The sequence below is a fragment of the Marmota marmota genome, unplaced genomic scaffold (genome assembly GCF_001458135.2).
Source record: "Marmota marmota marmota unplaced genomic scaffold, marMar, whole genome shotgun sequence".
In the NCBI taxonomy this organism is placed as follows: domain Eukaryota; kingdom Metazoa; phylum Chordata; class Mammalia; order Rodentia; family Sciuridae; genus Marmota; species Marmota marmota.
This window is the reverse complement of record NW_025999900.1, coordinates 27,085,702-27,109,215: the sequence shown is the minus strand read 5'-3', so window position 1 is coordinate 27,109,215 and position 23,514 is coordinate 27,085,702. Positions and strand designations below refer to the sequence as shown.

The 23,514-nt window shown below is 31.1% G+C and overlaps 1 protein-coding gene across 3 annotated transcripts in view; it reads left to right on the top strand.

Moving 5' to 3' along the window:
- Positions 1-16,713, top strand: part of Arhgap5 (Rho GTPase activating protein 5) — a 99,150-nt gene extending 82,437 nt beyond the window's left edge. For all 3 annotated transcript variants that reach the window (XM_048798700.1, XM_015491663.2, XM_048798699.1), the window contains exons 4-7: positions 4,414-4,491; positions 7,416-7,547; positions 9,183-9,288; positions 13,233-16,713. In XM_048798700.1, the coding sequence (XP_048654657.1) occupies positions 4,414-4,491; positions 7,416-7,547; positions 9,183-9,288; positions 13,233-13,560 (644 nt within the window). In that variant the 3' untranslated portion in view covers positions 13,561-16,713. The remainder of the gene's footprint in view (positions 1-4,413; positions 4,492-7,415; positions 7,548-9,182; positions 9,289-13,232) is intronic.
- Positions 16,714-23,514: the final 6,801 nt, after the last annotated feature.

The window sequence follows — 23,514 nt, the reverse complement described above, 5'->3', positions numbered from 1 at the left end:
GATTAGAATTAATATTTTAACTTTATAATGATTGTTGTAATTAAACTCACTTGAGTTACAAAAGTGTACAGAACTCCTGTTCCTTTGTAGCTCTCTCTGGCCCCTTAATGTTATTTTCACAAGTTATATCTTTATACGTTGTGTATTGTTAACACACATTTGTAATTGTCATTTTTTACATTTGTCATTCAAATCATATCACAACAAAGAGAGAGTTATAAATCAAAAATAAAATAATATTACTGGCTTGTGTGTTTATCTGTCTTTACCTTGTTAGTTTTTATTTATTTATTTATTTATTTATTTATTTATTTATTTTTGGTATGAGATTGAAATTACTGCTACTCCATTTCAGTTTAGGGCATTCCTTTCCACTAGTGATGAACTTTCAGGTTTTTTTCTCTGAAAATGTTTTAATTTCTCTATCATTTTTGAAGTTTTTCCAAGTAGTAGGAGAATTTTTGATAGGTATTTTTTGTTTTAGCACCTTAAATATATCCTTCCATTGCCTTCTGACCACTATTGTTTCCAGAAATAGACTCGTAATATTACTCAAGAATGCTTGTATGACAGTCTTTTGTCTCCCGTATCTTCATTCTTTTCTCTTTTTGCTTCTTAGATGTATTATCTCACAATTAACCAATCTTTAATTCTTTCTTCTGCCTGCTCAAATATGCTGTTGAATCTCTGTAGTGACTTTTTCATTTCATTTATTGTACTTTTTAGCTCCAGAATTTCTTTTTGGAGACTTTTAATTTTTTTTAATAATTTGTAAATTTATCGATGTTCTCTATTCATTGAATCATTGTTCTCTGGGTTTCCTTTAGTCCTTTGTGAATTTTTTAAAACAATTAATTTAAATTCTTTGTCCAGTAAGTGTAATGGTTGTGTTTCCAAATGGACATTTTATTAATTTCTTCTTTTTCCTTGCAATGGACAATACTTTGCATGCCTCCTAATTTTTGGTAAAAATAAGTTGTTTTGAACCTTATAATATGGCAACTCTGGAAATCAGATTTTCCCCTTCACTGTTTTATTTTTATTTATTTATTTATTTGCTATTTGTTGGTTGTTTGCTTGTTCAGCAGCTTCTCAAAATTCCTGTTGTAAAGTCTGAATTCTTTGTTATTTGTTGCCACTGAAGTCTGTGTTCCATTAGTTTAATGTTTTGATAGTTTCTTTAAATGCCTGGAGCCAAAAAAATGAAAATACTTTCTAAGTCTTGTGGTTGAAACAAAGGCAAGTCCTTTTACTCTTGAGGCCACCAGACATGTTAAAATTCACAACCAAGGTTCTTTCTGAATAACATCCTTATTGCTCCCTCTGGCACTTAGTAGCCTACACTCTACTCATAGTTGTTACTATTCTGGGGTATGGAAGATGATAAATGAGTAATTTTAAAACTTCATTCTTCACCAAGACTTCCTCTGATTGTTGGGTTATTTTAACTAAATTCTAGAGTTCTGCAAAAGATAATTATGAATCTTTTGGCCACTCACAAATCATTTTTGTGAAAGGACTGGGCTTAGGAATTTCCTTTACCACTTCTGATGGTGCTACCCCCCCAAGAACATATTAGTCTACTATATGAATTATTGACACATCTTGAACTATTTTAAATCTTCAGTTATCTCTAATACTGTAGAGTACTTATGAGCTTAGTTAATGACCTTTCCAAATGAATTTTTACAGTGATATTTGGTTAAAGGTAATATAAATTTTCAAATTTTTTATGTTTAATTTTGGTATATTGGGATAGATTGTTGATCCCCTTATTGATTAGCTGTCCAGGATAGAAACTTTGGGTGATTTAAGTCCAAGTAAAACTTGAGTAGTTCATATCTAAATAATTTGGTATTTTTTTGTTTTTTCAAACCACTTAGTTTTATAAGTGTGTAGAAAGCAAGAGTTTAACATGGAGATTAAATACCTTATACTATTTATTTAACAAATACTGCTAATTATTTATCACTATGTAAGAAAATCTTCAAGTTGACATTATTGGTATTTGGGGCCATTTAATTCTGTGTCATTTGAGCTTGTCTTGTGCCTTCTGGGATGTTTAGCAACATCCCTGGCCTCTACCTACTAGATGATAGTATCTCCCTCCTCCAGTTTTGACAACCAAAAATATCTCTAGGCATCGCCAAGTATTTCCTGAGGTATGATGTCACCCAGCTGAAAACCACTGCTCTGTGAATGAACCAGAGGACTCTGAAAAGGACACTGCTGTTCCTTTTAATACTTTACTGCTGAGTAGAAGAATGTTCTATTATAATACAATCCAGAAAGTACTAAGTAGTAAAGGGTTATAAATAAAGTGCTATCAGAATGTAAGGAAGAAAAAATAGCTTCTAGTTGGCATTAGGAAACATGTCAATGAGGTGGATGTGTTAACTGGGTTCTGAAGACTTGGAATAGTAAGAATTAACTTCATAAAAGAATTTATTCACAAAGGCAAGACATTTTTATCTAGAGAATAAAGTTATAGGTTGTTTGGGGGTAGCACTTAGGTTATGTAAATGAAAGAGTAGAAGGAAAACAATGTTGAAACTAGACCTTAAAAGAGCTAGGCATTAAGTCAATAGGCATTGGGGAAATTATATGCTCTTAAAAGAAAATATTTCCTGTATGGTATTAGAATGCCTGAAACAGAAAGATATAAAAATATTAGCCTTTTTTTTTTCTTGTTCTTTTTCTTTTAATTATTAGAGATATAATCAGTAGGAGATAACATGAGACACTTTTATAAGAAATTGGCTTAAGTGATTATGCAATGCTGGTTAGCTAAGTCCAAAATCAGAAGATGAGTGGTCAGGAAATGCAGGCTGGAAACTCTTAAGCAAGAACTAATACTCTTATCCACAGCTGAAGTTCTTCCTCAAGGAAACCTTAGTTCTGTTTTTAATGCTTTTTAATTGATTAAATCAGTCTTACCCATATTATTGGTGATGATCTCAACTGATTTTTAATGTTGATCACAATAAAAGACCTTCATATCCAAATCTAATTAATGTTTCATCGACTAACTGCATATTATGCCTAGAAAAGATGACACAAAACTGAGCATTATTCTATCTATAATTAACAAAGTATGTTAAAAATAAGCATATTTTTATTTCTTTTTTTGCGGGGGTGGTGATGGGGATTGAACCTAGGGCCTTGTGCATGCAAGGCAAGCACTTTACCAACTGAGCCATATCACCAGCCCAATTTTTATTTCTTTTATAAATGAATCAATGAACTGCCCAGTTTGAAACTAATAAAATTGTTTAGATTTCTAGCAGTTCTCACATAAGAACTAAGTATAAAGCCGAGTAACATTTTTTTGTAACTTACTTCCTCTAATTTTGTGCTCATGGAAAAGTTGTAATGCTAACACAAGAAGTTCCCATATATTTTTATTTTGTTCCATTGCTTCTCTTCTGTATACACATATGTTGACAGTTAAGTTTAAGGCTTCAGGCCCTTTATTCCAATGTGTAAGTTTTTTTTTTTCCTGGATAGCCTTGAGCAAAACCATAGTAATGTATATGTATTTGCAAAGTACATTTTAATTCTCACTTTCCCTTTTATATTCGCACTTTTGGCCATTGACAAATGCTAGATTATTTGTTGTTCTACCCATTCCTGAAGTCTTTTCATTTTTCTTAGTCTTATTTCTTCCTGTTACTTAGATTGGTAATCTGTACTGATTAATCTTCGAGTTCATTTATTCTTTTCATTGTCATCTCTCTCCTGCTATTAAGCCCATTCAGTGAGTTTTTTTTTCTGTTAATATCTTTGTTCTAAACTTGCCATTTAGTTCTTCTTTGTATTTTCTGTTTCGTTACTGAAACTTTTTTTTTCATGTTTCCAGTGTGTTCATAATTCCTCATTCAAGTATTTTTATAATGCTTACCCTAAAATCCATGTCAGATAATAGTAGAATAATAGAAATTTTTCTTGGGTTTGGGTATGATAAGTAATTTTTGTATTATTATTATTATATTCTGGCCATTTTGGATATTGTGGGACTTTGGATCTTATTTATTTATTTTTTTTTTTAATTTTTTATTGTGNCACCACATACAAACAAAAATGTTGTGTCTGCCGAAAAACTAAAAAATAGGTATTAAAAAATTCTCTCTCTTTCTCTCTCTCTCAAAAAAAAAAAAAAAACTTAAAATGCTCAAATTATTTTATTTTTTTTGAAGTTGTTTTTTTTTTTATTGTCAATGGACATTTGTTTACATGTGGTGCTGAGAATCAAATACAATGCCTCACACATGCTGTGCAACTGCTGAGCCCCAGCCCAAAATATTTTATTCTTAAAAATATTTTATCATCATGTTTTGGTAAGTCACTAAGTTCATAAGATTAAGTATATTCTTATGTGTTTCTGAAAACATGTATATTTCTTTATTCTTTTAGGGTTATGTACTGAAGGACTGTACCGTGTTAGTGGTAACAAAACTGATCAAGACAACATTCAAAAGCAGTTTGATCAAGGTAGGAAGATAATTGTGTACAATAAAATTATTGTTTATTGTTTTCCTTATTGGAGTTTCATGGTGGGAAGATTTTTTATTTGAAAACTTCTTAAGGAAATGAATATTTAGAGGAGGGAGTTTCAAAGCGGGATTAGAAGTATTAAATAGAATAGATGCTATAGTAAAGGTACAGGAGAGCAGGCAAAAGTCTGTTTTTTACACTAGCAAGAAAATTATTATTTTAGAACCTTTTGTTATTAAGGTACTGACTAGTAGGGAATCAGGCAGTTGGAGATAAAAAAAAAATAAACTTTTAAAATACATTTGAAGGAGAAGAAAGATTGAAAACAATAACAGTAGATCAAGAAAATACAGTATTTATATATATATATAAAGAGCTATAAGAAAGGAGGTACTGAAAAAGAAGGCCCTCAGTATTGAAATAGTCTGTTATAGGACCAATGGAATAAAGAAGTAGAATTTATAGGTTTTGTTCTGGTAATAATGCGAGACTATGTCATATTCTAAGACTACAGAGAATAGTTCAAAATAAATTTTGGGGGGCAAGATTAGATATTTTGTGACAAAGCTACTCTCAGTTTCTTTCAATATTTCATATTCTTTCCATATTTTATATTTTTAATTCAGTAAGCTATCACAAATAAGAGTGTATGACCGAACTTTATAAATCCATCACCAGAATTGGAAAAGCAATAAGTTGACTTATGATAGATTAGCATCTTTATATCAGAGATAATCCAATGTAAATGTTGTTGGAGGGGGTGTCCTTGATATTTACCATTAAGAATAAAAATAAAGCTAAATAACCTTCATCTTCATAAGTAAATTTTGTATATATTCAAAGATTTAAATGAAAGCCAAAAGTACTAGGGGGACCATGAGTGAATATTTTTAATAGTATTGGATTAGGAAAGTTCCTAAACTTCATGTAAAAACTAGAAAGAATGAACCAAAGTAATATAGACTGAACTACTTAAAATATAAAAGCTCTGTATGAGAATATAGATAAAACATAACGTTGGTCACAATGGAAAATGCCTGTATAATTCCAACTCCTCAGGGTCTGCTGAGGCAGGAGGACTGCAAGTTGGAGACCAACCTTGGCAACTTAAGGAGACCCTGTCTCAAAATAATGAATGAATAGGGATGCTTCTTAATGGTAGAGAACCACTCTTTAATCCCCAGCACCACAAGCAAAATAAAAAATGTAAAACCCGAAGACAAAGTATAATCTTGATGATGGTATTGTAATACCAATGCTAGGTGAAGCAATTTATATCAGAAGAAAGTCACCAGTAAATACTTGAATATATGCTTAGCTTCTATCAATGATAAAAGAAAAAAATTATTGAAAGTTTATATTATCAGAGTGGAAGACTATTTGATATAGTGTGGGCAATCAAGTATCAAGTGCACTGTTGATTGTGGGTGCCTTTTAAGGGAAAATTGTGAATATCTATTAAAAAGCAGGTAGCTTTACTAGAGAAATTCTACATTTAGCAGCTGATGTTACAGAAGCTTTTGCACAAACATACCAGGGCATTTGTTGCAGCATTTTTTGTAATTAAAAAGAAAAATGGTAGGGTACAAGGAGTGGTGGTACATGTCTATAATCCCCAGTGTTTAATCAGAAGAATAGCCAGTTTGAGGCCAGCCTGGGCAACTATAGGTTGGAATATAGCTCAGAGCATTTGGTCTAGTATGTGTGAGGCACTAGGTTCAATCCCTGGTAGTTTTTTTTTAAAAAAAAAAAAAAAAAAAAAAAGGAACGGGGGAACCACTGGTGTCTCTGTAAGTGTAGAATACTTAATAGCCATGTAAAATAATTGGTTGTTAAAATTGCAAGATATCAGTTGTTGAGTGGCATGTATGTGTACAAAAAATACATGATTTGCCAAAGATTATTATATATATTATTCCATTAAAAAAAATATTATGGAGAACCTGTTTAGACTTTATAATATCAAATTGGTAAAATTTCATTTCTAATAATGAAGGCAGGCTAGTAGTTAATACCAAGGCTCTTAGATTTAATTTCATGGTTTTGTTTTCTAGTCTTACCACTTACTATCTTTGTGCTCTATTAAAGTTAATCTTTCTAAATTTCGGTTTCCTCATCTCTAGTTTAGGTGTCAAGAGTGAGCATGAAAATAATGCGTGTGAAGAATTTTCTGTGTGTTCATTGGGTAGCTATTATTACCCAATGAATGTAGACTAAGGGAAGTAAGTTTTTATACATGAAACAGAGCATCTTGTAGACATTAAACTTGTTTATGTAGAGCAAAATGTTAACAGTTGGAGATTCTAAGTTAAGAGATTCTGGGTTAAGGATATGTTTGATATCTTAGAACTATTCTGAAAACTTGTGCAGATTTGAAATTATATGACAATTAAATGTTACCCAGAGAAAACAAAATGTTTTAAAAAGTTGCATGAAATTTTAATAACCTTTAGTAATGTTTTAAAAATGAAATCAAATATAAAATGGACAGATGTTTAGGCTGTTGTTTGTTTGTTCTTAATGAGCAGAAAAGGGCTGAAAGGGAACATGGCTAAAAGCATAAGCAATTATTGTTTCTAGGTGATGGGGGTAATTATTTTCTTTTTTGCTGTTCTATATTTTCTCATTTTAAAAACTTGTTACATAATTAACCTTTCAAAACAAGTTAAAAAATTCAAGTTATAATTTATTTATATAATTCCTCTAAGAATTAGTAAAGTTCTTCAATATAATAAACCTAACAGCATTTTTTATTGTTAATAGAAAGAGCTTCTTGCTTGGTTCTCTTTTCCCTTATCTATACAGTTTTTCAGTCTCTAAAGAAAAGTGGCTAATAAGAAGTTTTAATATCTTCTGATCTCAAAGTATCTTTTTAGCTTATTCTTCTATAATCAGTTAAAATTTTAATTTTTGTTTTATAGATCATAATATCAATCTAGTCTCAATGGAAGTAACAGTAAATGCTGTAGCTGGAGCTCTTAAAGCTTTTTTTGCAGATCTTCCAGATCCTTTAATTCCATATTCTCTTCATCCAGAGCTATTGGAAGCAGCAAGTAAGTATAAATTTCTACCTACACACACACACACACACCCTCCCTTTTGGGAGAAAGTTGCTGATGTCAGTTTTCAGGTATTGATTGCTAAATATTAAAAAATCAAGTCATACACTCAAATATATAGCTATAAAAGTTCATCTTACTAGAACTCTGTTTCTTAAAGATGTTTGCCTCTAAACTGAAATAAAATCAGGATCCCCAGGGGTGGCCCCCAAGAATATTCAGTTTTAGTTAGCCTCCCAGATGACTTAAATGCTATTGTGGTTTATATTTTTAATTCAAACTCTAGAAGCACTATAACAATATTAAATACTTCAAATGAATGGATATGTAATGTACTTCAGTAAAATCTTAACCTGTGTAGAGTCTGCACATATTTAAACATTTTTTTAAATGAAGGAAATTAACTTTGGCTTCAAATATTAAGTTTTTGGAAAAGGTAAGGCAGAAACATGAGATACTTAATTCCTACTTTGATATAAATCATTCAGATGTTTCCAGTAAGCAGATACTCGCTTATCTGGAAAATAAGGCATCATTTTGGGCATCAAGTAACCTGCTTGATTTACATTAACAACTAAATTTGTCTTTATATTTCTTTTTAACATTTTCTTTTTATTAGTAGTTTTCAAGTTCTTTTACTACTTCATTATAGTTTTGATTATATTAAAACTTTTTTTAAGGAATTAAAAACCACTTTGGTATATTCTCAAAAAAACATAGTTGCCCTATACATGCACATGTGTAGCTTGTAAACTAAGAAAGGGGTTCAGCTGATAGCTTAAATCTTATTTCTTGACCATAACTTTTCTACTTAAGGACATTTTCAAGAGCTGGATCAGAGGTAAAATGTGACACATGAGAATTTGTTAGTATTTGTTAGTTATTATGATATAGCATGCACAATGGCCTCCAAAATGAAAGAAGAAAACGAAAGCAATCTCTTTATCTCTCAGTTTTCACAGGACCACATTTCAGTTACCCTATTTTATAATTTACATATTTTTTGAAGAGTGATTGTCTTAAAATGCTTATACTGCCTATAAATGACAATTTTTAATAAGTAGATTATGAGTAAGTGTGTATAGACAACTATGACCCAGGGGCCATTTTCAGAATATTACAACAAAAGAAAGAGAAAATCTCATTACATGTTAAAGTTATGCATAATTCAAATTTCAAAAGTTTATTGGAAGATAGCCAACATTCATTTGTTATATCATTTATTACTGCTTTTGTGCTTCTCCTGCAACTTTGAATAGTTGTACCCACAAAGCCTGAAATATTTACTTACTATCTGTAGCATTAATTTTAAGAGGCCAGAAGATTTATAAGGAATTAGTAAATTTTAAATCAGTATCTAATTATATAAATTGCCTGGGTAAATTGCTAATATACCATTTCCAATATTATCAGTGCTGAGTCACTTTGATCTTTGATGAATAGCTTTACTTATAAGAAGGCTATTGCAGTATAGATAATGTCAGTTAAATTAATTTCTTAATTTAAATAATTTAGCAGATTCTTAATTACTTTTTGTTGTTGTTTACCTATCCTAATATGTTTCAAACACATTCTTAATTGTTTTTTTAAGTATGTGGGTTTCACACAAAATTTTTACTACCCTTACAGAAATCCCAGAAAAAGCAGAACGTCTTCATGCCTTGAAAGAAATTGTTAAGAAATTTCATCCTGTAAACTATGATGTATTCAGATATGTAATAACACATCTAAACAGGTATTTTTGCTTTGTTTTTGCAAATAAAATTCACTATCCATTTAAAAAATGTAAACTTTATAAATTGGATAATTGTAAATTTCATTAAAGGAATGCAAACTAAACATGATTGGTTTTTCTATAATGGTTGTCTAATTTATATTTTCCTATTTATCTCTAAAACTATATGGTTATTTTTGTACATGAAATAATAACATAAATACCAAGTATGATCAGTATATTTTCTTTTTATCCTGCTTATTCTTTTGTAGTTTGGATAAATTATGATTTTATTTGTAAAATGACCCTCATATAATTAATCAAATCACCCTATTTGGATTTGGAAAAATTGAGGCTTAAAGAAGGAAATTATAATCCCCAAATCATAAAACATTTTAATAAGTGACACATTTTATGCCCAGAATCTAATTCTTAAGAGGTTTGATTTGCTTCTCTACTATACTATATTGGTGTTTTATATCTTTCTTATTTTAAATATTCCATACGGTGGTTCTTTTCTTTTGTACTGGGGATTGAACCCAGGGGCCCTTAACCACTGAGCCACATCCTTAGCCCTTTTTGTTATTTTTTTTTTTTTTTAATTTTGAGACAGGGACAGGGTCTTACTAAGTTGCTTAGGGCCTCACTAAGCTGCTGAAGCTGACTTTGAACTTGAGATCCTCCTGACTCAGCCTCCTGATCTGCTGCTATTACAGGCATGTACCACCGCACCCACCCACACAGTGAAATTTTATCACAAATTATCCTGTTACTTGAAATGCCGGGCACTAATCCTTACATTTCTATGCCTAAATATTAACATTTATCATAGCTTCAAGCTTTTGCTTTTTTCTGAAAAGATGATATTCTCAAAAAGCATTCATTAACTAAAAGGTAATAATGTGTTAATAATTAAAAGCTTAATCTGTAGAATCAAATGGACGTCAGTGTGAAATATTTCTGGTTCTGTGACCTTGGGGGAAATTACTTTTTCTTGCTAAGTCTTGATTTTCTCAACTGTAAAGTGAGAAAAATAACATTTTACAAAGTTGTTCTGAGGACTGAATGGGATTGTTAGTTTTTATACTAATAGCTGTGTTTACTCTTCATGGTGTTTTCTGCTGGTATTTTTATTAACTGCAGGGCTAGGGGTGTAGGTCAATGGTAGAGCATTTGCCTAGCATGTGTGAAGCCCTGGGTTTGATCCTTAGCACTGCAGTTAGTCAGTAACTGCGGAGTTTGGGTTTTTTTTTTTTTTTTTAAAAACTAAATAGTATCAAGGTCTATACAAAGTGTATTTTACTCTGTACTTCTTAAAAGAAGTTTAAAGTTTATTATTGCTATAAATGTGTAGTACCAAATTGTATTAACATTTCTTATAACCCTCTCCACAAATCTCTCATACCAACATACATAGTATTGTAGTATACTTAGCAGTTTCCTGTTTTGAAGAGTACAGTACTGTAAGGAGAGTTTGGCAGAATGATAACAGTGTAAATGGATACTGAGTAGACTTTACCTAACTAACATGAAGTATAGGAGTATTTTATGAATATATACTATTTTACTGAAATGAAAATACAGCTTCAATTAAAAGATTAGGGAATGCTGGGTACAGAGATAAATGCATCAAATGTAATTACTATACTCCTGTAATCCTAGCAGCTCAGAAGGAAGCCTGAGGCAGGAGGATCGCAAGTTTCAGGTCAGCCCGAGCAACTTAACAAGACCCTGTATTTAAGTACCATATTGAGTTTAGCTGATTTTTTTCTTCTTTTAAGAAAAGAAATGAAAAGGCCTCTCTTCCTTTATAAAAGAAGCACTGCATGAATGCATTCTCTTTTAACTTGAATGGTATGGAGACCCACCAGAGAGTAGAACAGAGAAATAACACAATCAGACTTAAATTTTTAAAATGAATGTTCAACTAGACTATAATTGGATAAGGCCTTCTTTGTACCAGGTACTCTCAAAGTGCTAGGGATGTTGGTGAACAAAATAAAATAGCTATATATTTCATGGAGCTTGCATTCTAGTAAAGGAGAAAATAAATGGGTAGGAGATGATTGAAAAGTTACAAAAACTAATCTGCGGAATTATTGTTTGGCTATATTCTCTTTGACTCTCCACATCCACTAAGTGTCAGATGAGATTTTTTCTATTTTTTTCCCCATTTGCTTTCCTTTGCCACTACTTTAGTTAACATTTCTTACGTAGGGACTTATAGCATAGTTGTAGTTGAGCTCTTTCTCTGCCATCTTTCCTTACTAATTTTTCCTTTCTCCTAATGCCAGAAAGATCTTTCTAAAAACATCTTTCTGTAAAGATCCCTTATGATTAAATAGCGTTTTTATTTTCTTAGGAGCAAATCTAAACCTTAACACTAGGTGGTTCTAACTTCTTCAGTTGCATCACCCTTCCTTTTCCCAGATAGGTAATCTAAACTCTGCTGTATTTTAACTAATAGCAATTAGTTAAATTGATATAAAAGTATCAATTTGTATCTAGTTTGTCATTACATCTTGACATGGCTGCCTCTCTTGTTCCTAAGAAGTGGTACCTAAAATAGCAAATCTAGCACTTTCCTATTACATAGAAATACCATGTTATTTTTATAACCCTCTCCACAAATCTCTCATACCAACATACACAGTATTGTAGTATACTTAGCAGTTTCCTGTTTTGAAGAGTACAGTACTGTAAGGAGAGGGTTATGTTAGATCTGCTGTACCTACCATCTTTTAACAAAAGGTTGATTTTAAGCCTCTTTTAACAAATACTAATGAGTTTTACCATGGGGGGAGGGATATATATATATATATATAATCTATAGTGTATATATATTATATATATATATATATATATTATATATATATATATATATATATATATATATAATTTGACCACATATGTTATCTCAGATGAACAACTTTTATTTTGGGGTTTCTTTTGGTTTAGATCTTAGGAATTTTTATTTTCATATTTAAGATTTTCCTCCTGTCCTACATGCTTCTGGACTCTTATGTATGAATTAGGAAAGTTAGATTAACTCCAAAGATCCTTCCCAGTTGAATAATTTTGAGTTCTAGCCCAAGATTTGCCTCTTAAATTTTTTGCTTATTAAAGATAATAGAAGTGCTTGCCTCCAAATTTAAAGGACTGTATGCCATTGACTTAATATTGTATATGATCATTTGTAAATTATTATTAAATCACATACAAAATTTAAGGTAGAATGTGTCATGAACTGAATGTTGTCTTTCAGATGATGTTTCTAACAATATACTAAAGGATTTAAAAGATTGCTTTATGAAGCTATGTATAGTGGCACACACCTCCCTCATTCCAGCCACTCAGAAGCCTGAGGCAAGAGGATTATAAATTTAAGGCCAGCCTCAGCAACTTAGTGAGGCCCTGTCTCAAAAAAACAATTTTTTTAAAAGGGCTAGGGATGTAACTCAGTGATAGAGCACTCCGGAGTTCAATCCTCAGTGCCCCTCCACCCTCCAACTTTTCCCCAAGAAAGGATATTTTATGGAATGCAAAAAAAAAAGTGTTTTGAAAGTTCAAAATATTCTTGGTTGGGTTATATTAAAATTTTTTTCTAAAACTATTTGAAAGAGATGGCATATCCTGGTTATTTTTTAATCTCATAATAGTTTAAGAATGTGTGGGGTTTTGTTTGTTTTTAATCTCATAATTGTCTTATGAATTTAGGGTTTCCCCACATATGTACACAAATTAAGAAGGCTTCCAAGGCACAACTTTTTAAAAAGACTGTCTGACATTCTCACAATATGGATTTTTATTTTCATTTCCTTTTTCAAAATGTAGTTGAATAAGAAGAAAGATACATAAATTCAATGTTAGGATAAAAGGTAACACTAATATGAGATAGTTTCTAGCTCTAGGATTCTGTAATTGTCATGAGTTCTGATTTCTGTTTTTTCCTTTCATAATTTCAGGGTTAGTCAGCAAAATAAAATCAACCTAATGACAGCAGACAACTTATCCATCTGTTTTTGGCCAACCCTGATGAGACCTGATTTTGAAAATCGAGAGTTTCTGTCTACCACTAAGATCCATCAATCTGTTGTTGAAACATTCATTCAACAGTGTCAGTTTTTCTTTTACAATGGAGAAATTGTAGATACTGGGAACACTGTGGCTCCTCCACCACCTTCAAATCCAGGACAGTTGGTTGAATCAATGGTACCCCTCCAGTTACCACCACCATTGCAACCTCAGCTGATACAACCACAATTACAGACGGATCCTCTTGGTATTATATAAGTAGAAAGTGATTGCAGACAGCCTGAAATTGGAAAAAAAGCAAATCTACACATGCATGTTTCAGGGTTCAGTAGAATACTTCATGTTTCGTACAGATAATTCACATTCAAAATGATGAGACATTTTCTCTCTGAACTGTATGGTATTCCTCATTCACTTACATTACAAATCTAAGACCATGTGGTAAGCATGACTGGAGAGGTTTAATTTTTATAAACAAAAATAGCTATAAAATACAAAGCTACTGCTGCATGCAACCTTATTGCAATCAGTATATCATTCCTGTGGCAATTTCTGTCACATTATATTGTGAATAAAATTTTTCTATAGAAATTGATTTAAAAACTCACATATATGAAACATATAATGCTTTTCAGCCTGCTTTATGGCTGGTTTTGTTATTTGATGTGCTAATTTGGACAACTTAATTTACATTCTAGCAGTCTGCATAGATAACTAAAAGCCCAGTTAAGTATTTCTTAATTTCAGGCTACTTAATGCCATGCTTGGGATGTTGTTTAAAAGAAAGAAAAATTATACAGCATATTTTACATTTCTATACCTTCATCATTAATTCTGAGTAAACCTGTGGATGATTTGATGAGGGATAAATGAACCTATTTCTTTTATGAACATACCAAGGACATGTTTGTGGCTAAAGTGAGTTGATAATGTTGTGCAAAGGATAGTTGTCACCAACTCATTTCTTTATGGTCCATAATGAAATAAACATTTTGTATACGGTTAATTCTGTAAACAGATGCATGTTCAAAAGATCTATGATGGTCTTGTAATCTTAATCTAATATATTTTAGATATTTTAATTTTTCCCTCTTGGGGAATACATTTAGTATAGTGTAGAGAAATACTTCATGACATTTTCATATAAGGTTATATAACTTTTCATAAACATGAAATTTGTTGTAGAAAATTCTTTAAACCAAACATTTTAATCTAGGACTTCAATTTAATCTGTTCCTTGAATCTATTTTTATGTGGCCCTTAGAAACATATCCAAAAAATCCATTGCTAATATAGCAATAAAAATACTTTGGGTACTGACAGACTCCTTGGAGTGTGTGTATATAAAATTACAAACTTGTATTCATATTCTTTTCTGTGATGTGTTGTACTAAAATCCAAAATGGCTTTTACACCATTTTTTAAACCAATTTTTTCCTTTCATGTTGGTACCAGAGTTGCTATAAATCACTGCTGCTTTTGGGGTTAAATATTTTGTTAGTGAAGATACAACCAGAGCACTAAATTATGGAAAAAATTTTGGAATAGATGGCACAGGTAAATTTTGTTAGGCTTTATTCAAAATTCTTTAATTATCAAACCATGCCATTTTTTTTTTCCTGAAAAAAGGAAATGGTTTGTATTTCATTGCTACATCATATTTTATGTAGTAAAGAATAAATTTTTTTTGATCAATGTTGTAATCTTCATCCATACTGGAATTTTAAGGTTATCTTACATGTATGATAGTAAATAGATGATTTTGAGATTCAAGGCTCCTAAGAGTTTGATTTGCTCCATTTTTTTCTAAAATATTCTTTCCTAACTGTTATGTCCTAGGCATTGTACTTCCAATTTTAACTTCAGAACCAAGATGTTGACATGAACCAGGCTGCTGTTGAAGTACATGTATATTATAAATTATCTTATTTGTGTTATACTCTTACATGTTATTATCTTTTCTAAGAAAACAAAGTCCCTATTATTCCTATTGCAAAGCACACAGGAATTAAGAAAGTACAGTAATTTTAAAAAAAAAAATCCGGTAAATGTAGTATTCTTAACTTGTTCTATATTACTTATACCTATTGTCTATATAGCTTTAATTTATAGCTGTCAGTTTAACATTGGCATGTCTGGCAAAGAAAATTAAACTTTAAGAGTTTTATAAACTGTTTCTAGGTTGCTAAAGAATTTATTTTTCTACTATATATGGTATAGACAAAGCATCAAACTATGTACAGGAAAAAAGCCTGACTATTTCTATTGGAAGTAGGCTGAAAAGAATTTTCAGAACTGTTCGTGTCTGGTCCATTCTGTCATAACTTTGCTATTGTAATATGTGAATCCCAGTTTATTTAAGCTATTCTCTTTTATACTGTGTTAATTTAACATTCATCTGCATTTAGTATCATTTTTGTTATTAAAATTAGCATTTACCGTTTTTCATATGAACTCCCTTACACCTTTCCCAAATCTTATCTCTACTTTTCTATGCATTTCTATTGTTGATTTGACTCACTTCATAGTGAGTCATTTTAAATATTCTACATTTGGTTCAATCAACCAGTAGGTTACAGTTTTTGAAAATTAAAGTACGGTTTAAAGCTCAGTCTGTTACACTGAATTGATTGTGTTTGTTTTTGCCAAGGGTTTAGATATGTTTTTAAATATTAGCAAAATAATTCTAAAGACAAAATAACAAATTAATCTTTCTTCTGGTAAGTTACTAGAAGATTTCACTGTTTAGGGACGTATCATATATGAGACTTCTTAAAGGATTTAAAGAATAGTAGATAGTCTCATTATTATGGGTAAATATAAGGCATTATATTTTAAAATATGAAATAAAATTCCACCTACACATGTTGCCATTGTTTCATTTAAAGTTCAATGCTTAACAGTTACTACAATATTGGATTTAACAGTATCTAGATTAGCAACATAAAGAAGCATAGTGGTACTCTATTTCAAACTTTCAGTAGATTTTTTAGAAGTCAGATACTATTCACAGATACTTATTAGAATATACAAATAATTTTAGAACAAAATTCCAGACACACAACATATTTCTGTTTGAAATGGTATTTAGTAGTACTTTTTTCCCCCTTAACATTTACAATGTAAATACTGTAGGTAACAGCAATCTAACTTAGCCAAAAAGCAGCTTTTATTTTCCATACCAAATGTAAATAATGTAGACCTTTTGGTTTTGTTTTTTGTTTGTTTGTTTGTTTGTTTGTTTTGAGGTACTGGAATCTAATTTCTAATATCTCTTAGATAAAAAGGGATTGATTGGAATAAGAACTTAGGCCTTAGCTTCCATGGTGAATTTTAGTTTTTTATACAGTAATAATTGTGATGCTATTTGTCAACTGGATATAAATATATATATAATTTTAAAAAGTCAAAGTGGTTTGTTTCTTTGTTTATAATTAATGTAATTTTGTGCTTCACCCAGAGGATGCTGCAGTAAATTAAGTATCAGTGAAGCTTCTGATGTACAAAGAGTGCTATAAATAAAACATTAAGAAGCTGTGTAATTCTAAGTTATAGTTGCCTCTATTTTTACCATTTTTTTGGTAAAAATCAACTGATTTTTTCAAGTAAAATATGAAAAATAAATTGACATTAATATGAAATTTTTATTAGGAAGATGTATTACTGCACTTCCCCTGTATCATAAAAGGAGATCTAAAATTCATGTATACAGATGAAAATTGGATTTTAAAAATGGTCAGGGAAATGAGATTATGTATAGATTTCTAAAATTCAAATGTTACCTGAATTTTGAGCTGTGGCTAAACTTTCTTGAGCCACTGGAAATATTTTGAAGTGTATCCTAGTTATGGCAGAGATGTTAAAATTAAAGGATAACAATATTTTTGTTTTCGTGGTTTGGAAATATTAAGCCAAACATTAATAGTGTATGATGTCAGATTCTATGGATCTGGTGAGGTCTGTTTGACTTGAATCTTTGTATTTATCTTGAATTTAATTGTTTTAGTTAAGCAGTTTAATTCTTAGGCTGCATAACTTCTCTCTTGTTTCAGTACATTTGGGACATGTTTAGTTTTTTGTTGTATTTAAATTCTTGAAATTCTTAGCCTTTTGGGTGATCATATATCTGAAAATAAAATTTGCTAAGTTTGAATAAGGGAAGAAGCTACTCTTTAAAATCATTTTCTTATGGTAGCATTGTTTTATACTTGAAAAGATTATAAGCATTAATACCTCATATTCCAACATCTTGTCATTTGATATGATCCAAGTACTAGTCTTTATAAAGTAGTTCAAGTCTAACTAGTGAACTTTGAGAATCTTCACCATTCAGTCGAACCTCATCATCATTCTACATGCATGATTCAGTTCACTTACATATAAACATGCTATTTTTATTTTTGTCAGGAGGAAGAAGATAGGAAGAGCAATGACATCTAATATTGTTCACAACTTAATTAAAAGTTATAAGGTTAGTGTTCTGTGGAAATTTTGAAGGCAGTGGGAGTGATTTTTGAAAAGCCAGTCAATAGTCAATAAAACATTTTATTAATAAATATATTACCCTTAAAATTAATATTTTAAGTTACGGTTTGTCATATTTACCTGTAATTAGGAGTATTAAGACCTGCAATATATGCACTTTGTAATTAGCTGTTTAAGAATTTTTACTTGATTTATTCCCACAGTGTAGACTTTCTGTTTTGATTTTATTCTCTCAACTGGAAAGTTATTTTGAGCAATTTAATAATGGTCCTTCAGTCCTGATAGTTTGCAAGATATGTAGTTTAAATTTTCAGTTTTAACATTTTTCAAACTTATTTCTATATTGTTTTATATCAGTATGAATGATGTAGGTTTAGCAATTGACCTTTTGTTTATTACTTCACTATTCACCCAAATTAGTTTTAATTGTGTCTGTATTCTTCATTAGATAATTTTTTCTTGTGTCCTTGAATTGTGAATGTTTTGTCCTGTTTAGTGTTTTCCACGTTCTTGCTGTAAGTTCTGAAAATATTTTACCAACTTTCCATGTGTGGCTCTTAGTTTCCTTTTACTCCAGATTCTTGGTATTCTATTTTATTTGTTTTATTTTCCTCAATTCATGTGTTTAAAGAAGCAGAATTATTATAATATTTAATTCCATATAATAAGTGAAATCAGAAACAAGCATAGTCATATGTATAGAACTCATTTTTAAGTGTATAGATGAGGTGATTTTTTTTTCATTTATTAGTGCATTATAGTTACACATAGTAGTTGTTCATTTTAAACAAAATCATCCATTCATGGAATTTGCTTTATTCCATTTCAGTCCCTGGTTCTACTACATTTCCCAATTCTCCCTCCCTCCATTTTTCCTCTGCTGTTCAAGTGAAATTGTTTGTTTTTTGTTAGTGCTTTATCAATCTACATAAAGGGTGAATTCATTGTGGTATACTTATACATGCACATAATATGATTTTGTTGAATTCATTCTGTATTTTCTCCCCTCGCCCATCTCTCCTTCCTCTCTCTTCTCTCACTCCTTCACTAATCATCTGTATATCTTTATGATATCTACTCTCATTTTGCTCTAGCTTTCCACATGAGTGAAAATATTGAACCCTTGATTTTCTGATTCTTTTTTCACTTAGCATGGTTTTTCTAGTTTCATCTGTTTACCAGCAAATGCCTTAATTCCATTCTTTTTTATGGCTAAGTAAAACTCTATTTTGTATATATACTTCATTTTTTAGTCCATTCATTTATTGATGGTCACCTGGGCTGGTGTCATAATTTGGCTGTTGTGAATTGTGCCGCTATAAACATTGTGGCTATATCTCTGTAGCATGCTGATTTTAATTCTTTTGGATAAATACCAAAGAGTGGAATAAGCTGGGTCTGTCTGATTTCCATTTCCAGTTTTTTAAGGACTCTTCACACTGCTTTCCAGAGCAGTTACACTAATTTGGAATTCCCCCAACAATGTATATGTGTGATTTTTCCCCCCACATTCTTGCCGGTTTTTATTATTTGCATTGATAATTCTTTTCTGACTAGAGTAAGATAAAACAGTATAGTTTTGATCTGCATTTAGATGTTAAACATTTTTTCATGTATTTGGCCATTTGTGGTTCTTTTGAGAAGTGTCTATTTAGTTCTTTTGCCCATTTATTGATTGGGTTATTTGTTTTTTGGGTGGTAACCTTTTTGAGTTCTTAGGGACATTAATCCCCTATCAGAGGAATAGCTAGCAGAGGTTTTTTTTTTTCCCCCATTTCTGCAGGCACTTCCTCATGCTCTTAATAATTTCTTTTGCTGTGCATAGATTTCTAATTTGATGCCATCCCACTTAATGATTCCTGGTTTTCCTTCTTGAGCCTTAGTGGTCTTGTTAAGGAAGTCAGTTCCTGCATGAATATGATGGAGTTTTGATCCTATGTTTTTTTAACAGTTGCAAAGTATATTACCTAATTCCTAAGTCTTTGATAAAGTTTGATTTGACTTTTGTGTAGGGTGAGAGACAGGAGTCTAGTGTCATTCTTCTACATATGGATATCCAGTTTTCCTAGCACCATTTGTTAAAAAAGCTATCTTAAAACATAATATTTATAAACTAATTATTTGAGAGAATATAGTCTTTAGATATCTTCTCAGATTTACTTCTTGGAAATTTCATTTCTAGATTTTACATTTGTTGGTAATTAGACATAGTTGTGAATGTTTTGGTATTATAGTATTTGAAGTGAGCTAAACTATTAGCAATGTACTTTTAAAATACAAATGAAAATCTGTTTCACCCAGTACTTTAATTAAAAAATGACTGTTGGATTACCCTAAAGTCCATTTTAAGTATTATTTTTGTGGTATAGATCAGGAGTTAGCAAACTTGTTCTGGGAAAGGACAGTAAGTATATTATGCTTTGCAAGTCATACAATCATTATGGAACTATTCAGCTCTGCTGTTGTAGTTTTGCCATTAGCCATAAACAATACAGAAGTGAATGAACATGAATGTGTTCCAATAAAATTGAGTTTGGCCCACAAACTATGCTTGACTGATCCCTGGCATTGATTATTAGTAATAACTAAATTCTCTAATTTTTTTAATCTGTGGAATAATGATAGATTAATTCAAAATAATACAGATTGGAGTAAAATTTTACAAGGAATGATATTCTCTATTCCTATCACTTTTTTTCCAGAGTAAATTATCTTTTTTGGGTTTAAGTAACTAAGTTAAAAAGAGCTATGTGGAGTGTTTGTAAAAAAACTTAACTAAATTATTGAAACAAGGCATCTAAAAGAAGATAGATGGATATAGACTTCAGTACTGAATTGTTTTCACAGCTTTATTTCTATTCTAAAGGATGGACTAAGGTATTTGAGGTTAGTAATTGCATTTCCATATGCTATATTAATGACTACCAGGTAAAGATTTCAGTAAGTTGTAGCATAGATTAATGAAGTGACATGTAGTTAACATAAAAAATATAAAAATTATGGAACCATAATGAGTCCAAAAGACATGATAGTCAATTCATGAATGATTTCTCCAATATTTAGACCACACTGACCAGACAGTATTTTAGGTTCCTTTGGAGAATCTTATAGGAGAGACATAATTTGTGAGAGCAGGACTTCAGTTTTACTGGATGTCAGAGAATTCAGATGGAGAAAATGTAATCATGGGAAATTCTTAAAGTCACACCTCAATATCTGCAATCAATGGAGAAATATTTGGGGAGATGGTCACCAAAGGATTATTTGCCTCATATCCATTTATGTTCATATTGGAGAGACCTATGAACATGTTAAGGTGAACTGGTATCAAAAGAATGCACACCAAACATACAAATGGAGTGACTATGGAAAAGCCTTAACCCAAAAGTAGGAATTCATATACCAAAATTTCATGGAGAAGAGAAATCTTATATACAAAATGTAGAAAGACTGTTAATCAAAGATCAAACTTTATTATAGAATTAAAGCCCTCTTCCAAGATGACTTCCAATGATCCCAGTTGCTGTTACTTATATTCTTGCATAGGATATACTAATCATCATACCAAGATTATACATTATGCCAATATTGGTATGTATCTGTGCATGCAAGCATTTTATGTGAACATAAGTGGAATTTTTTAAAAGCCAAATTTGATTACTTGTAAATGTTACCTGTTATCTATACCCTTTTCATATACCTTTATCTTTCAGAAGCGTTCTTGTATAGTTTCAACAGGAAGGGATTTCTGCTGTAATGTTAAGATGATTTGAACCAACTTCCCAATTGAGAGCATTTAGAAAGTGGACAAAATTGTTTCAAAAAATCAATTTGAAGGACATCAGAAACCTAGGTGAACTTGTCTATGGGAGCAACTTCTTTGAGGTTTTTGTAGAGAGATTCCTGGAGGAAGTATCCAAGAAGATGAAAATACTTAAATACTTCTGATGGCTTCCTGCAGATAAAGGTGGACAGGAATTGGAGTTCAAGGCCTTCCAAGTATTAACTACAGTTTTATAAATTAGATGTCTACCACAAAGTAACAAGGCATGTGTGGACGCAAAACAACTAAAAATACAATTGACAGGACCACAGGTTTTTAATTATGCTTACCTAACCTAGGAGACGAGATGAAGAGTTTACCAGGTAACTAGAAAGTACCAAATGGAATGGTAGGGCCAAACATAGAGTAACTAAAAACTCGGCAAAGGAAGCCTCATAAAGGATTAATATTTAGAATATACATGGAACTCAAAAAACATTTTTAAGTGAGTAATACACCTAATTAGATATTTTTCAAAAGGACATACAGATGGCCAACAACCCTATGAAAAAAAAGTTCAACATCACTAATCATGGAAATGCAAATCAAAACCTCAATGAGGTATTACTTAACTACAATAAGAATGACTATTATCAAGACACAAGTGTTGGTGAGGATGTATAGGAACCCTTGCACATTGTTGGTGAGAATGTGAATTAATACAACAGTTGTATTAATTAAGTATCATTATTAATTAAGTATCCTCAAAAAATTAAAAATATAGCTTGCCATATAATCCAGCAAACCCACTACTGGGTATACATCCTAAATGATGAAGTCAGTTTGTCAAGAGATGTCTGCACTTCTATGTTTATTGAAGCAGTATTCACAATAGCCAAGAAATGGAAATAGGTTCTAAGTGTCTATCAACTGATGAATGGATAAAGAAGAAGTGGTACATAAGCACATTGGAATATTCTTCAGTATTTCCATAAAAAGCAAATTCTGACATTTAGGACAATATGGATGGAACTAGAGATCATTATGTCAAGTGAGAAGCCAGACACAGAAAGACAAGTAAGTACTGCATGACCTGATAGATCTAAAAATATTATTCACAGAAATTCAGAGTAGAATTGTTACCAGAGGATGAAGAGAGTTGAAGGGAGAGGTGTATAGGAAGGGGTAGATCAATAGGTACTAAGAGTTGGATGTTGTGGAGTTGAGGTTGTGACTCAGTGGTATAGTGCTCGCCTAGCATATGTGAGGCCCTGGGTTTGATCCTCAGCACCACAAAGATAAATAAATGAAGGTATTGTGTCCATCTATAACTTAAAATTATTTTTAAAAGAAGTAATAGTGTACTATTGCACAGTAGAGTGACTATAGATAACAATATTTTACTGTTTATTTCAAAAAGCTAGAAGAAAAGATTTTAAATGTTAAAAATTATGTTTTAAACATAACAATGTGTATATATGTACAATTTTTATGCGTTTGCCATTCAACTTAAAAATCTATATTAAACTCATTGGTTGGGTTTATAACCGATTAGTCACAGCTAAAGATAGAATTCATGGGTCTGAAAAACCCATCAGAAGGAAATAGAATGAAATGGGGCTGAAAGTTTAGCTTAGTGGTAGAGTCATGGTTAGCATCACAAGGTGCCCTGGGTTCAACACTCAGCATCACACACACACACAAATAAAAATAGAATAAAACCTCAAGAACTAAAATTACAGAGAATAAAAGAGAAAGGTTTATCAAAAAGTTAGATTGTGCTTTGGGAGGAAAAGGTTTTTTTCAAACTTTCAAATATATTGATATTCAGTTATTTGTAATTTGTAAGGATTTATTGAATTTTAAGGAAAGGATAATAGAGATAGAGTAAGTTCTCAGCAAACTAAAAAAGGAAACTGATTTTATGAAACTAGCATAATCTTGATAAGAAAGTTCAACAAGCA